This window comes from Quercus robur, chromosome 7 (assembly GCF_932294415.1).
Source record: "Quercus robur chromosome 7, dhQueRobu3.1, whole genome shotgun sequence".
Taxonomy (NCBI): domain Eukaryota; kingdom Viridiplantae; phylum Streptophyta; class Magnoliopsida; order Fagales; family Fagaceae; genus Quercus; species Quercus robur.
The window spans coordinates 31,444,590-31,457,962 of record NC_065540.1 but is presented as its reverse complement, the minus strand read 5'-3'; the positions used below and the strand labels follow the sequence as shown (position 1 = coordinate 31,457,962).

Sequence of the window (13,373 nt, the reverse complement as noted above, 5' to 3'; positions counted from 1 at the left end):
TACTACCTCGTGTCCTACTAGAAGGGGGAGCATTCGTAGATAGCCGTGAAGCAGTGAACTTAGACTTGTTGGCAGTGGGGTGCACGCTAGAACGGGTATAGGTAGAAGGAGGAGGAGAGCCCTCTAAAACTATATTACCTATAGGAGGGAGGCCACTCTCAAAAGGTACAACGTTTGAGCAAGCCTTAGAAGGATCATCACCCTTTTTTGCAGACTTAGGCTTGGCAGAACTTTTCCTACCTAGCACAGGAATGTTTATCACCTTTACCTTCTTTTCCCAACCCGTGGGATAGTCACCGACATGCCATAACCATCCTCTATCCTCCTTAACCCACTCAAAAATGGCAGACCGATTCTGCTTCCTAGCATATGCCAACACAGATTTAGAGGGTAGAAGCAGCCGAGGGTTGGCTGAAATGACCGCACTAAGCCCGTCAGGAGGAATAAGAGAAAAACCCCGACTACCCATCAATTCCTGCTCAAATGAAGCCATCACAGCTTGCCAGTATCCGTGCATAGCAGGAGTACAAATGCCCTCTCTCTGTGAGCTTGGGATAGTAACCACAGTAAAACACTTGCTCCAGAACTCAAAGGCAGCATGCCGCAGGAATGGTCGAATGGAAGTGGGAGACTCCATAAGAGAAGAGAGATCATCAGGGATATCCTAATCTAGCCCGAACTGTCTTCTCACCCTATTGGCAGGATAGTGCACAAACCTAATGCCCTCGTCAGCCAGATAAGGCAACCACCTAGCATTGGTGGCTGCCAAGTAAGTAATCCCTCTCTCCTCGAAATCAGTCAATGGGGTGGTGGTCTCGGCAGTGTCAACAAATGGACCTATAACAGAATCTGCGCATGTGTAACCTATACCTACGATCCTGTAAGCTCTCCAAGAAAACCCAACTCCTTTATCAAAGAACTCAACAGCAAAATGATAAATTGGCTTTAAACCAACCCAACGAAAAGCCAATGGAAAGTCAAACTCAAATCTACCACAGAAATCATAAATGACTCTCGGGCACGACTGATACTTCTCCTTAGCAAAATGGACGGGCCTACACTTCACCAAGTGCCTGGCACAACACTCATACAACAAGTGCTACAAAATAGTACTGTGAATAGAAGAAGTGACTATGTGGCAAGAGCCTGCCTAATTCTCATCGCTCCACAGAATGTCTAACTGAACATACAAATGTCCCAAAAACATGGGAGCCAATGGCAAACTTATCCCGCAGATATCTTAATAGCTAATCGAAAATATAAAGGCTTCACAGCACAGTGGGGATGAGAGCCAAAGATAAACTTACAAAGCCAGAGCGTGATGAAGGTTAATCAAGTAGATCATTTCACAAGAATATGAATCAAAACTAATATATAATTTTGTTTGATAATAAGCTCAAACTCGATTTATATTCGAAATAAAATTAAAGTGGGAAGTACATGAAAAGAAACAAATAGTTTTAATTTTGGGATATATCAAATTCCAAACTTTTAAATGACATTCTTTAAACCCTCATTAGGGGGTTTAAAGAATCCTATATATTTAGATTAGGATAGAGTAGAATTTCTATCTTGTATTGAAAAAAAAAATCCTATTTATTAAAAGCTTGAGAAAAAAATGTTTCAATTAAAAGTATAGTATGCCTTCTCCAAAAAAAAAAGTATAATATGAGGTTATCCTTAGGGTATTTGTTAATAGATCATTTAAAAAAAATTAATACCACTTTCATGATAAATATAAAAGATATAAAAGAAATTAGTTAATTTTTATTTAGGCATAAAAAATTGCTAAAATTATTTTATGAATCAATTACGGGCATTCTTAACTTACCCCTAATGTTTTTTATATAGTAAAAAGGTTTTCGTGGATTGTGGAAAACGAAATGAAGAAGGTGGACAGATTTTTTTTTTTTTTTTTTCAAAATAATACCAATTTTCATATAATTTTGTTAGTTAACATCGTTTCCAAACTATTTAAGAAACTAACATCTCGAGTCTTTAAAACTCGAGTTTACTATAGCAACTCGAGTATCACGTATTCGATTTCTATGAAAATTCACGTGGAACTCGAGTTTGTAAGACTCAAGTTCCATAAAAGAAAACTCAAAAATCAAAACTTGAAACACACGAAAGTAAAAACAAAATCAGAGTAACGAGGAAGAACAAAACCATTCTTGTCAAAGGCCAACTTGGCAGCACCAATATTCCTTTCACGATGCATGGGAAGCTCAGATGGAGACCAAACATGGTATGACCCTCCATTGCCACCATACACCTTGTTGGCCAAACTTTGTTGATAGATCAAGACTTAGGGAGAAAATTAACAAGAATTAAAAAACCCACCCAAAGACCTTAAGAGCTCAATTTCAATCGCTGTCGCTGCCGCCACCGCCACCTAGGTTTGATCTCTCTATTTTGTTGTTTTTGTCTTCGTGGTTTAGGTTTTGTTAGAAAGATCTATCTGGTTTAATCTCTCTGTTTTTTTGTCTTTGTGGGTTTCTGGGTTTGATCTGAAGGATTTTTTTGAAATCAAGTCTGTGATACTCGAGTTTCAAGAACTTGAGATGTTAGTTTTCTAAAGAGAAAACATCGGGTCCAGAACTGGCATAAAACCAATGTTTTACGCCAGCCAATGAGACCACGCCACATTAGAGTTCACACGCTCACAGTTTAAGAAACAATATAACCTCAAAAAAAAAAAAAAAAAAAAAAAACATTTCACACTCACAGCTTCCTCTGCAAGTTCACGCTATTCCTCTGCTTCCTCTCTTCCTTCACACCGAACCTCCACCACCGCCACATAGATTGCCGGAGCAGAAACGATTTCGAAGAAGAAAGAGTTCTCATCGTGCCCTCTGCTTCCTCCTCTAGGGTTGTGCCGTCCTTTGCTTGCCCAAACCTCCACCCCACCACACACCGGAGCTCACCGCCAAAGAGTTTGTCGGAGCTATGCGTGGAGCTTGGAAATAAACTGGAGCCGTCGTGAGCCACGATCCAAAGGTTTATTTTTCATGATTTTCCCTTTTCCCCAATTTGGATTTTGAATTGGGTGTTCGGATTTTTTGTTTGCTTCATCAAAAAGTTTCAAATTTTAGCATTTCTTTTTTGATAAGAATGGAGGGTGAGTGTATGTTCATATCTTGTATTGTTCTAATGAAAGATGCTGTGTTGGGTTTTGATATGATCTGGGGTTTGTTTGGTTTTTGAATTAGGGATGTTTGATTGATTTGATTAAGTTAGATTGACTGTTAGATAAATTGGCTTTAGATGTACAATGTGATGGGACTGAGTTTGAAAATGATAATTGAATACTGAATTGGAACTTGTTGTAAAGAAGTTGACAATTGTGTTGAAAGTTTCAAAATTTGTTTTACTTTTTCACAAGTGGGTTTTTGTTGGGTTGCTATAGCTGTATTATGCTTATAAGATTGATATTGTGTTTTTTCTAATTTCTTTTGTTATGGTTTGAACTGGGTAAATTTTGGTTTTTGAAGTTTATGTTGGAGTGTTTTTTTTTTTTTTTTTTAAATGTATATGCATATGTGTATGTGGGTTTTACTTGGTGTAATATTAATATGTGTATGTTGGGTTGCCAGAGCTTTTGTATCTGTCATGGCAAAGGCATGCTCTCTCTATCTTTTCTTCACTTACCAATGAATGGAAATTATAGTGTTTTATTAATGGGAACTTTTATATGAATGTTGGCACCAAAATTCATAGCCTGTTAATGTACTCATATTTCAGACTGTCCACTAAAAAAAATGTTCTGCAGATACAGAACATTGATCAAAATGAAGTGTAATAGCTGATTTAATACCTGGGAGAGTATTATCTGCCAATGAAAATTTTGTAGGGAAAATTTTGACCATAATTTCTATTATATGCTAATGAATACGATGTGTATGTTTGCTCAAATATCTTTATGTTGTCCTGTTTGATTATTTTTTTATGCAAATCATTATATCTTTTTGCAGTCTTGTTTGTTGTGTATGGCTCTGCTATGACAGCTTAATGCTCAAGTTCATGGCATAAGGTGTAGAAGATGACTATCATTTAACATAGATTATGCACAATTTTGCTTGATTAAATTGAATCTGATTTTTTTTTTTTTGGTTGGTAGTTACCTAACCCAATTTTAGAAGATTCAAAAGAATGTTACTTATTGTATGATAGGATTACTGAATCTTCTTTCTTATTTGGCTACCACGCAGGGTTGGTGCTCTTTCTTGAACTCAGTCTTTTCTTCCTTTTCTTTTATCTTTCTGAGTGTTATTCACATGTGAAGCAACTAACTAAAATTTCTACTTTTGCCCTTTTTTGTTTGGTACCTAATCTATTCAGAGTAGTTAATGAACCACTTGAAAGCATTTCTATAGATCTTGGTTTCAGTGGGAATACTTTGGCAGAAGGTGACATTGAGTTGATCTTTTTCCTTAATCACTCTAATGTGATGTCTGATTTTTGCATCTAGCTCCCTTATCTAAAAGGTTGTCATTTATTTTAATGAAAGTCTGGTTGTGAGTACATGTCTAGGTGATGCCCTTGTTGGAGCACTACTCAGTGGATGGATTGTTGATGGGTTTGCTCGACGTAGAGCTTTTCAATTGTGTGTTTTGCCTATGATTGTTGGTGCTTCTATGAGGTATGCTTGCACCATAAATATCATTGCACTTGAGTGCTTACTGGGTCTTTGTGTTGCAATTGATTTGGTCTCTTTTATTTTATATACTCTTCATTTAGATCTAATTTTAGTTTATAATAGACTAATAGTTGTCTTAGAGTCCTGGTATTTTCTGATATTGTAAGGGTAAATTTATTTTCTAAAATAAAGGGGCTTACTGTTACATAGAAAAATTTTGCTTCTTAAAGGTGCCTTTCCAACAAGTTTACTTACTGTGGTTATTGAATTCTTCGTCGTCAACTTTAGCCTTTGGGACACAGCTGGTATCATTTATTTGATAGCTATTAAAATATTGTTAGTTTCAAATATAATTTTCTCCTACTTGTAATGTCAATTTGCTCTCTATATGTACCAAAGTGCATATAAGGATGTACTTGGAGCTGTTTTATGTAATAAAGTTTATTGAGTGGAGCTATATGTACCAATGTACTAATGTACTTGGAGCTATTTGATAGTTGTTTTATGTACTTGGAGCTATATGTACCAATGTCAATTTTCTCCTACTGTTAATGATAATTGTAATATTAGTGTAAAATTTTCCAATTAAATTTTAATTTTGTAATAAAACAAGTTTGCCAAATTGGGCAAGTTTAGTATTGTAATAGCACAAATTTTAAATTTATTCTTAATTGTTGCTTATGAATTTTTCTTCTCTTTTGTTTTTTATAGGTCATATTGAAATATAAAATTACTTGAATTGAAAATATGAGTGCAAACAACAAAGAACCTAAAACAATCTCACTTTGTGATATGGTGGATGACTTAATACATGATGAGTCAGAAATAAACGAAGATCAAAATAATGTAGACTTGTCATTGGATGATTCAAATCAACCTTTTGCATGCAATAGGCATTTAGAACCACATCTTGATATGGTATTTGAAAACTTAGAGGTTGCTCGTGCATATTATAATGCGTATGCAAGATGAAAGGGTTTTAGTATACGAGTAAATCATACTCGAAAGAATAAAGGTAAAATAAGGGTTGGAATTGAATACGCTTGTTTGAAGGAAGGATGCCGTCGTCAATGTAATGAAGACAATGGAAGAACAAGTCCAAAGCGTGCAAAAGCAAGAGTGGGATGCAAAGCAATGATAGGTTTAAAGAAAGTTGATAATACATGGATTATATGTAAGTTTGTGGAGGGTCATAATCATGAGCTTCTTACCCCTAAGAGTACGAGTTTGCTTCGTGGGCATAGAGTGATAACAAGTGCCCAAAAGAATCTTATAGATACACTCAATGAGTCAAGTATAGCCCTAAGCAAGATAATGTTTGTGTTAAGTAAAGAATCTGGTGGTGGTTATAATGTTGTATGTATTCCAATTGATATTCAAAATTATTTGAATAGTAAAAGAAGAAAGTTGCTTCAAGATGGAGATGCTCAGGGAATGTACAAATATTTTATTGAGAGTCAATGTAAAAATCCAGGTTTTGTTTATGCAATTGAAGTTGATGAATATGGGTGCATGGGTAATTACTTTTGGGCAAATGCTTGGTCAAGAATGGCATACCAATATTTTGGAGATGTCATTACCTTTTACGTTACATACCAAATAAATCATTATAAGATGTCTTTTGTTCCTTTCACAGGGGTTAACCACCATCATCAATTTGTGATGTTTGGATGTGTTGTGCTTGTCAATGAAACAGCAGAATCTCATACATGGTTGTTGAAGACTTGGCTTAATGCAATGCCTGGAAATCCTCTTTCTACAATTATAACAGACGATGACAAGGTTATCGCTAAGGCAATTGCAGATGTATTGCCAAATGAAACTCATAGATTGTGTATGTGGCATCTTTTACAGAAAGTTTCAGAACAATTGTCCCATGTATATAATAAATATCCACATTTTCAGGAAGAATTTTACCATTGCATCCATGATACACTCACTATTGAAGAGTTTGAGTTAGAATGAAGTAAGATTATGGAGAAATATGGATTGAGGGATAATGATTGGTTGGGAAATCTTTATATGCAACGTGAAAGATGGGTTCCAGCTTACTTACAAAGATCATTTTGTGCTAGGATGTCTACAACTCAAAGGAGTGAAAGCATAAATAAATTTTTTAAAGATTATGTTCGTTCAAGTACAACGATAAGTGATTTTGTATAACAATATGAGCTAGCTTTGAATGCACATTATCTTAAAGAGAAAGAACAAGATGTAAAGACAAAAAATTTAGTGCCAATTTTAAAAACATGTTATAAGCTAGAAGCAAAGGCAACAAAAGTTTATACAAGAAAGATGTTTATGAAATTTCAAGAAGACTTATTTTGTAGTAAAAAATACAAGGCATCCAAATATCATGAAGAATGAGTGAAGAAGATATACAAGGTGGTAGCTCATGAGAGAGAAAGTCCATTTTATGAAGTGTCTCTTGATATTGTTGAGACAAAAGTTATTTGTACATGCCATATGTTTGAGTTTGTTGATATTATTTGTAAGCATATCATAACTGTTTTTGTGAAGAAATCTCTTGTGCACTTTCTTCCATCACATTATATTTTAGAAAGATGGACAGTTAATCCCAAGAAGCACATTGTACATGACATCTCTAGTGATGTAGTACAAGTGGAGCCTCAAGTTTCTTTTACCATGATGAGAAATAGTTTGATGTTTCAATTTTTGGAAGTTGTAGAGGTAGGGTCACAATCAGAGAAGCAATACAAGCATCTTGGACAAACTTTACGAAAAGTTCATGAGGAGCTTCTAACTATGCAAGATGTTCATGATATTGATGATTTAAAAAGTCCTAATAATACTACATTAAACAATCAAGTATTATCAAATCTTCCAATTACTTTGCAAGACCCTCCACATGTTCTATCAAAGGAAAGGCCTAAAGCTTTGAGACAAAAGCATCGAAAAGAAAAACAATTGATGAAGAAGAGAAAATGTAGCATTTGCAAAGAAACGGGCCATGTGAGAACCAATTGTCCAACACATAAACATTCCAGGTAATTACATGACCTTGTTGAGTTGTAGTATCAATTTAGTATTTAAATTTTTGGTTTATAAAATTACTTCTTGTAGGGATGTTGCAAATACAAGCTTGACACCACATTGGGAGTCAATGCATCAACAACAAAGTCAAACTGAGGTTATTTAATTACAGTATATTCAGTTTCAAGATAATACATACATTTATTGATATTTTCAAAAATAAACCTTTACTTTTTAAAATTAGGAGTCTTCGATGGCAAGGTTGAACCCGTTAGTCATAGCAAATACAATGTGCTCCACAAGTTTTGTATATGATGTATTTGATTTTTTTACTTAGTATAAATTGTTCTGTAATAGATGTTTTTATTATTTATTCATTTTTTTTATTTGTCAACCTTCTTTAGGACTTTTTGCCAATTGTGACATATCCTTCTACATCATCATCTACTATGCATATATATCCCAACCAGCCATCATTTACGGTATGACCACTTAGCATTTAATTAAAATATATTGAATTTTTTTAATTGTGTTCATTCTAATTTTATTTTTTGTATTTTGTTGTAAATTCTTTTATGTAGGATCCATTACAACAATTCCAAGAAAGTTGATGTACAAACAAGTTTTGTGTCCAAGAGAATGGATTGGGAGGCAAATATGTTTTGGTTATATAATGTTTAAATTGTGGTGGATAGACATAGAACCATCTTCTTTTTTGTATTCCCAACGTAGGGTCCTCTTTTTTGTATATTGAACTATGACAGGTTTTATTCTAGATGAATGTATTCTCAATCAGAAATTTCCCAAAAGAATTGTGACAAATTTTATTTCAAGATGTATGGTCAATCATATGATCTTTTATGAATTGAATTGTGACAGGTTTTATTTCAGGTGAATGTATTCTCAATTATAAACTTTTATAAAAAAAAATTGTGATAGGTTTTATTTTAGGTGAACTCTTATAGAAAAAATTGTTACAGGTTTTATTTCAGGTGAATATATTCTCAATTAGAAACTTTTATTATAAAAAAATTGTGACAGGTTTTATTTCAAGTGAATGTATTCTCAAGTTTCATTTTTGCAGAAAAATTTAAAATATAAAAAAATATATATATAAAAAAAATCCGCCAAAAAAAAAAAACCTGTGCAAGCATATGTGTATGTGCAAGCATGAAGGTTTTTTTTTTCATTTTTGCTGAAGGAGTTTGATCAATTTTAAAGGCAATAGGTGCATTTTCTATTTTGTTTCTCCCTGGAAAAATAAGCTCTATGTTATTATGATGTATACTCTTCAAAATGTGGAAAATGTGTTTAGTCTACATTCAGATAATTTGAAATAATTGAAACGAGTGTCTCCAAAAACACCATAATTCAAATAAGCATGATTAGTCTTAGGTCTATTTTGCTTCCTAGGTGAAGTTGGCTACAAGTTTTTGTGTTGGCTTGTTGCTATTTGTACTAAGCGCTCAATGACTTAGTCAATTTATAAGTTCATCGGAGTAACCAGCTTTGTTCTAAAAGTAAATGTGAAATAAAAAAAACTTTACTCCACTCTTGAAGCGATCAACCAGAAAGATCTTTGTTCTAATCAATAAATAACCAAATTTCCAATAAATAAATATTATTTCCAGAAGTATGCGTTTATACATTACAACAATAATGATCAACTCTATAATGAAAACTATGGGAAGGATCTAACATCAAAGAGAACATGTGTGAATATAGCTATGAATTATAAATCAGTTCAGTGGATTTTGTTTCTCATGTCACTGGGTAAAATTATCATAGTTTATCAAATATTTCTCTAGGTTGATCTTGATACTATACTCTTTCAAATGTGCTCTATAAATGTCGAAAGATCTGATAAAAAATGGTGAAGATATTTCAGTGCCTTCTTTGCTTTGCACGCTTCTGCGACTGCTGACCTTTTATCTTCCATTTCTCATTTCCCCCTGGTTGATTCTTTTCTTCTATCTCTCGAACCTTGCTCTTCCTGAAAATGGTTTCCACATGAAAAGGAAAACAAAGCAAGATACATTACAAATTGAAATTAAAGTTTCATTTTATTGAGAGATTCTGGCTATCACAAAGGAATTAAATCAAATACAAACACGGATAATCATAAAAATAATTGGGCTCTTCACATAATCAAGGGCAAAGGAACAACTTCCTAAAATATAATCAAAATCATTCCAATTTGGTTAAATGTAGCAATGGAAATGTGTAAGGTGCACAATAGAGGACTCCAAATTAGCTTTTGCTTATAACGGGGCAAGTCAAGATGGAAGTTTCTGCAGGAAATAATTTCTAGAAATACAAATCATAAATAACAAGGTCATCTTTTTGGTGCCCCCCTCCCCCCTCTTGCCCTATATAATAGTGTATGCTCTCTCAAGTTTTTATATTTTTGTTATGTATGATGACCATGCTTCACATCATAGTTGTTTTCTTAACAAATTACGTCTGTCTAAACTCTAAAGTTCTTTTTTAAGTCCATTTGAAAATGACAACTGAGATAAGCATGCTCTTACGGCATTTAAGACAACAATTAGATGAATTCATCTTAACCAACTATTCTATATAGGCAAAAGAACAAAGTTTTATGAATGACAACAACACCACCACATTCTTTTTACCCTTCAAAATAATCCTCCAATAATCAAACTCTGTCATGCCTGCACATACACATATGCATATGTATACAAGGGAAAAAAAAAAAAAAAAAAAAAAAACCCACCAACCCAACAGTAACTTCAAAAGGAAAAATTTACCCAATTTCAACTACAATAAAAGGGGGGAAAAAAAGCACTATATCAATGTTATAAGCATAAAATTGCACCAAGTAAAACCCACACACATATATGCATATAGTACAAGAAAAACTCCAGCAACCCAACATAAACTTCAAAAACCAAAATTTTCCCAATTCAAACCACAATAAAAGAAATCAGAAAAACACTACATCAAATTTATAAGCATAATATTGCACCAAGTAAAACCCACATACATATATGCATTTACATACAAAAAAAAAAAAAAACTCCAGCAACCCAACATAAACTTCAAAGAGAAAAATTGTGACAGGTTTCATTTCAGGTGAATGTATTCTCAGGTTTCATTTTTGTAGAAAACTTCAAAATTAAAAATAAAAAAAAATAAAAAAAACCTGTGCAAGCATATGTGTATGTGCAAGCATGGAGGTTTTTTTCATTTTTGCTGAAGGAGTTTGATCAATTTTAAAGGCTATACATTTTCTATCTTGTTTCTCCCTGGAAAAATAAGCTCTATGTTATTATGATGTATACTCTTCAAAATGTGGAAAATGCGTTTAGTCTACGTTCAGATAATTTGAAATAATTGAAACGAGTGTGTCCAAAAACACTCGAGATGTTAGTAATTTGAAATAATTGATACTCAAGATGTTAGTTTCTTAAATAGTTTGGAAACGATGCTAACTAACAAAATTATTTGAAAATTGGTATTATTTTGAAAAAAAAAAATATGTCCGCCTTCTACATTTCATTTTCCATAATCCATGAAAACCTTTTTACTATATAAAAAACATTAGGGGTAAGTTAAGAATGCCCGTTATTGATTTATAAAATAATTTTAGCAATTTTTTATGCCTAAATAAAAATTAACTAATTTCTTTTATATCTTTTATATTTATCATGAAAGTGGTATTAATTTTTTTTAAATGATCTATTAACAAATACCCTAAGGATAACCTCATACTATACTCTTTTTTTTTTTTTTTTTTTTTTGAGAAGGCATACTATACTTTTAATTGAAACATTTTTCCTCAAGCTTTTAATAAATAGGATTTTTTTTTTTTAATACAGGATATAAATTCTACTCTAGCCTAATCTAAATATATAGGATTCTTTAAACCCCCTAATGAGGGTTTAAAGAATATCATTTAAAAGTCTAGAATTTGATATATCCCAAAATTAAAACTATTTGTTTCTTTTCATGTACTTCCCACTTTAATTTTATTTCAAATATAAATCGAGTTTGAGCTCATTATCAAATAAGATTATATATTAGCTTTGATTCATATTCTTGTGAAATGATCTACTTGATTAACTTGTTCTCTCTCTCTCTCTCTCTCTCTCTCTCTCTCTCTATATATATATATATATATATATATATTGTAAAACCATGACTAAAATTTCTTATCCCTTTTCAAAGTTATGAATTTTTACTACAAATGGATATGAACTCTTAGAAACTACAAATAATATTTTTCTTTTCTTTTTTTCAAGAAACTACGTATTATAATTTTATATCATATAAACTTTGGTTGTTTACCAAATAAACCAACATAAACAAGTTTTTTTTTTCTCAAGTCAGGCTTGAGTAGTTCATAAACAACTTGGTTAATTCATAACAATACTCACAGCCTCACATTTTAATTAATGTCTTTCATGTGCAAATATTTCATTGCCTACTAATCTTTTTTTCTTTTTCTAATAATTCAATAATTAGGAGTGACTTTGAACTCTAGAGATTTCCTTTGGAAAAAAACAAGTTTCAAATGAGAAACAAGTCTTTTGGCTCTTTTTTCCCCCCTTTTGGCGGTACATACAAAATTTACATGTCTTTAAAAAATAGTTTATGTCCTCTATCTGTTTTTTTTCACTTGGAGAATATAAGTTTAAGAGCATTAGTATCTGGGTTTCTAAAAAATTTCTCATTTATACTCTCAAAAGCTAGTTTATCTATTTTAACATACCAATTTCAAACTCACCCAATATCTCATTTTTTACTTTAACATGCAACACATTAAAATAATATAAACACCCAATAAAAGTAATATAACCCAACTCATTCTCTTCTCTCCCATCCTCTACAACTTCTCTCTCTCTCTCTCTCTCTCAACCACTTAAATCCAAACCCAAATCAACCCCTCACTAGCCACTACCCATCACCCACAACCCAAACCTATACCAAAATCAACCCATCCACTGCCCACACCACCAATAGAAACTGAAACCACCACCACCGCTGCAAACCAGCCATAATCGTCATCAACATGACACCACCAAGTCACAATTAACAACCACCAAACCCATTAAATCAACAATCAACAACCACCATACATAGAAACCTACCTCATGCACCAGCATAGCTTGTCACTCACCCTTTGTCCATGAGCATGCAACCTCCACTTCATGAAGTCTTCTTCCATGCGATGCCTAGAGATCCTTTGTAGATCACAGAGAGGCAGATGATTTATGGGTTGTAGAGAATTTGATTTAGAAAGAGGATTTGAAGTTGTGGACTTGATCTAGAGAGAAAATAGGCAAGCCACCATTGAGAGTGATGGTGGTGACAGAAATAGAGAATGAGAGACAGAAATAAAGAGATATAGATAGGAGAGAGAGAATAAGAATAAAAAATATCAATAAAAAAGAGAAGAGAGACAATAAAAAATTGTTAAGAAATACTCACTTGCTACAATAACATCTTATAAGTAAGATGTTACTGTAGCTGAGTTGAAATTTTTTTTGGGAATAGCCATTTGGATAATGCTCAATTTTTATGGTTTGATGGTTTAAAATAGCAAATTGGAGTTTTAATACTCCCAATGTTATTGCTCTAAAATGGGGTATTATTTAATAAATTGTTGGGTTATAGATTGACCACGATTAATTAATTCAATTACCTAAGTAAATTAATTAGGTCAAATTACATGCAAATCTTGGAGGCACCAACAAATCATCAAATAAGCTAATAT

The 13,373-nt window shown here is 32.9% G+C and overlaps 1 protein-coding gene across 1 annotated transcript; it reads left to right on the top strand.

Moving 5' to 3' along the window:
* Positions 1 to 5,773: 5,773 nt before the first annotated feature.
* LOC126691263 (protein FAR1-RELATED SEQUENCE 5-like) lies at positions 5,774 to 6,604 on the top strand. The gene has a single exon (XM_050386322.1). The coding sequence runs from the start codon at positions 5,774 to 5,776 to the stop codon at positions 6,602 to 6,604; it is 831 nt and encodes a 276-aa protein (XP_050242279.1).
* The last annotated feature ends 6,769 nt before the right edge of the window (positions 6,605 to 13,373 follow it).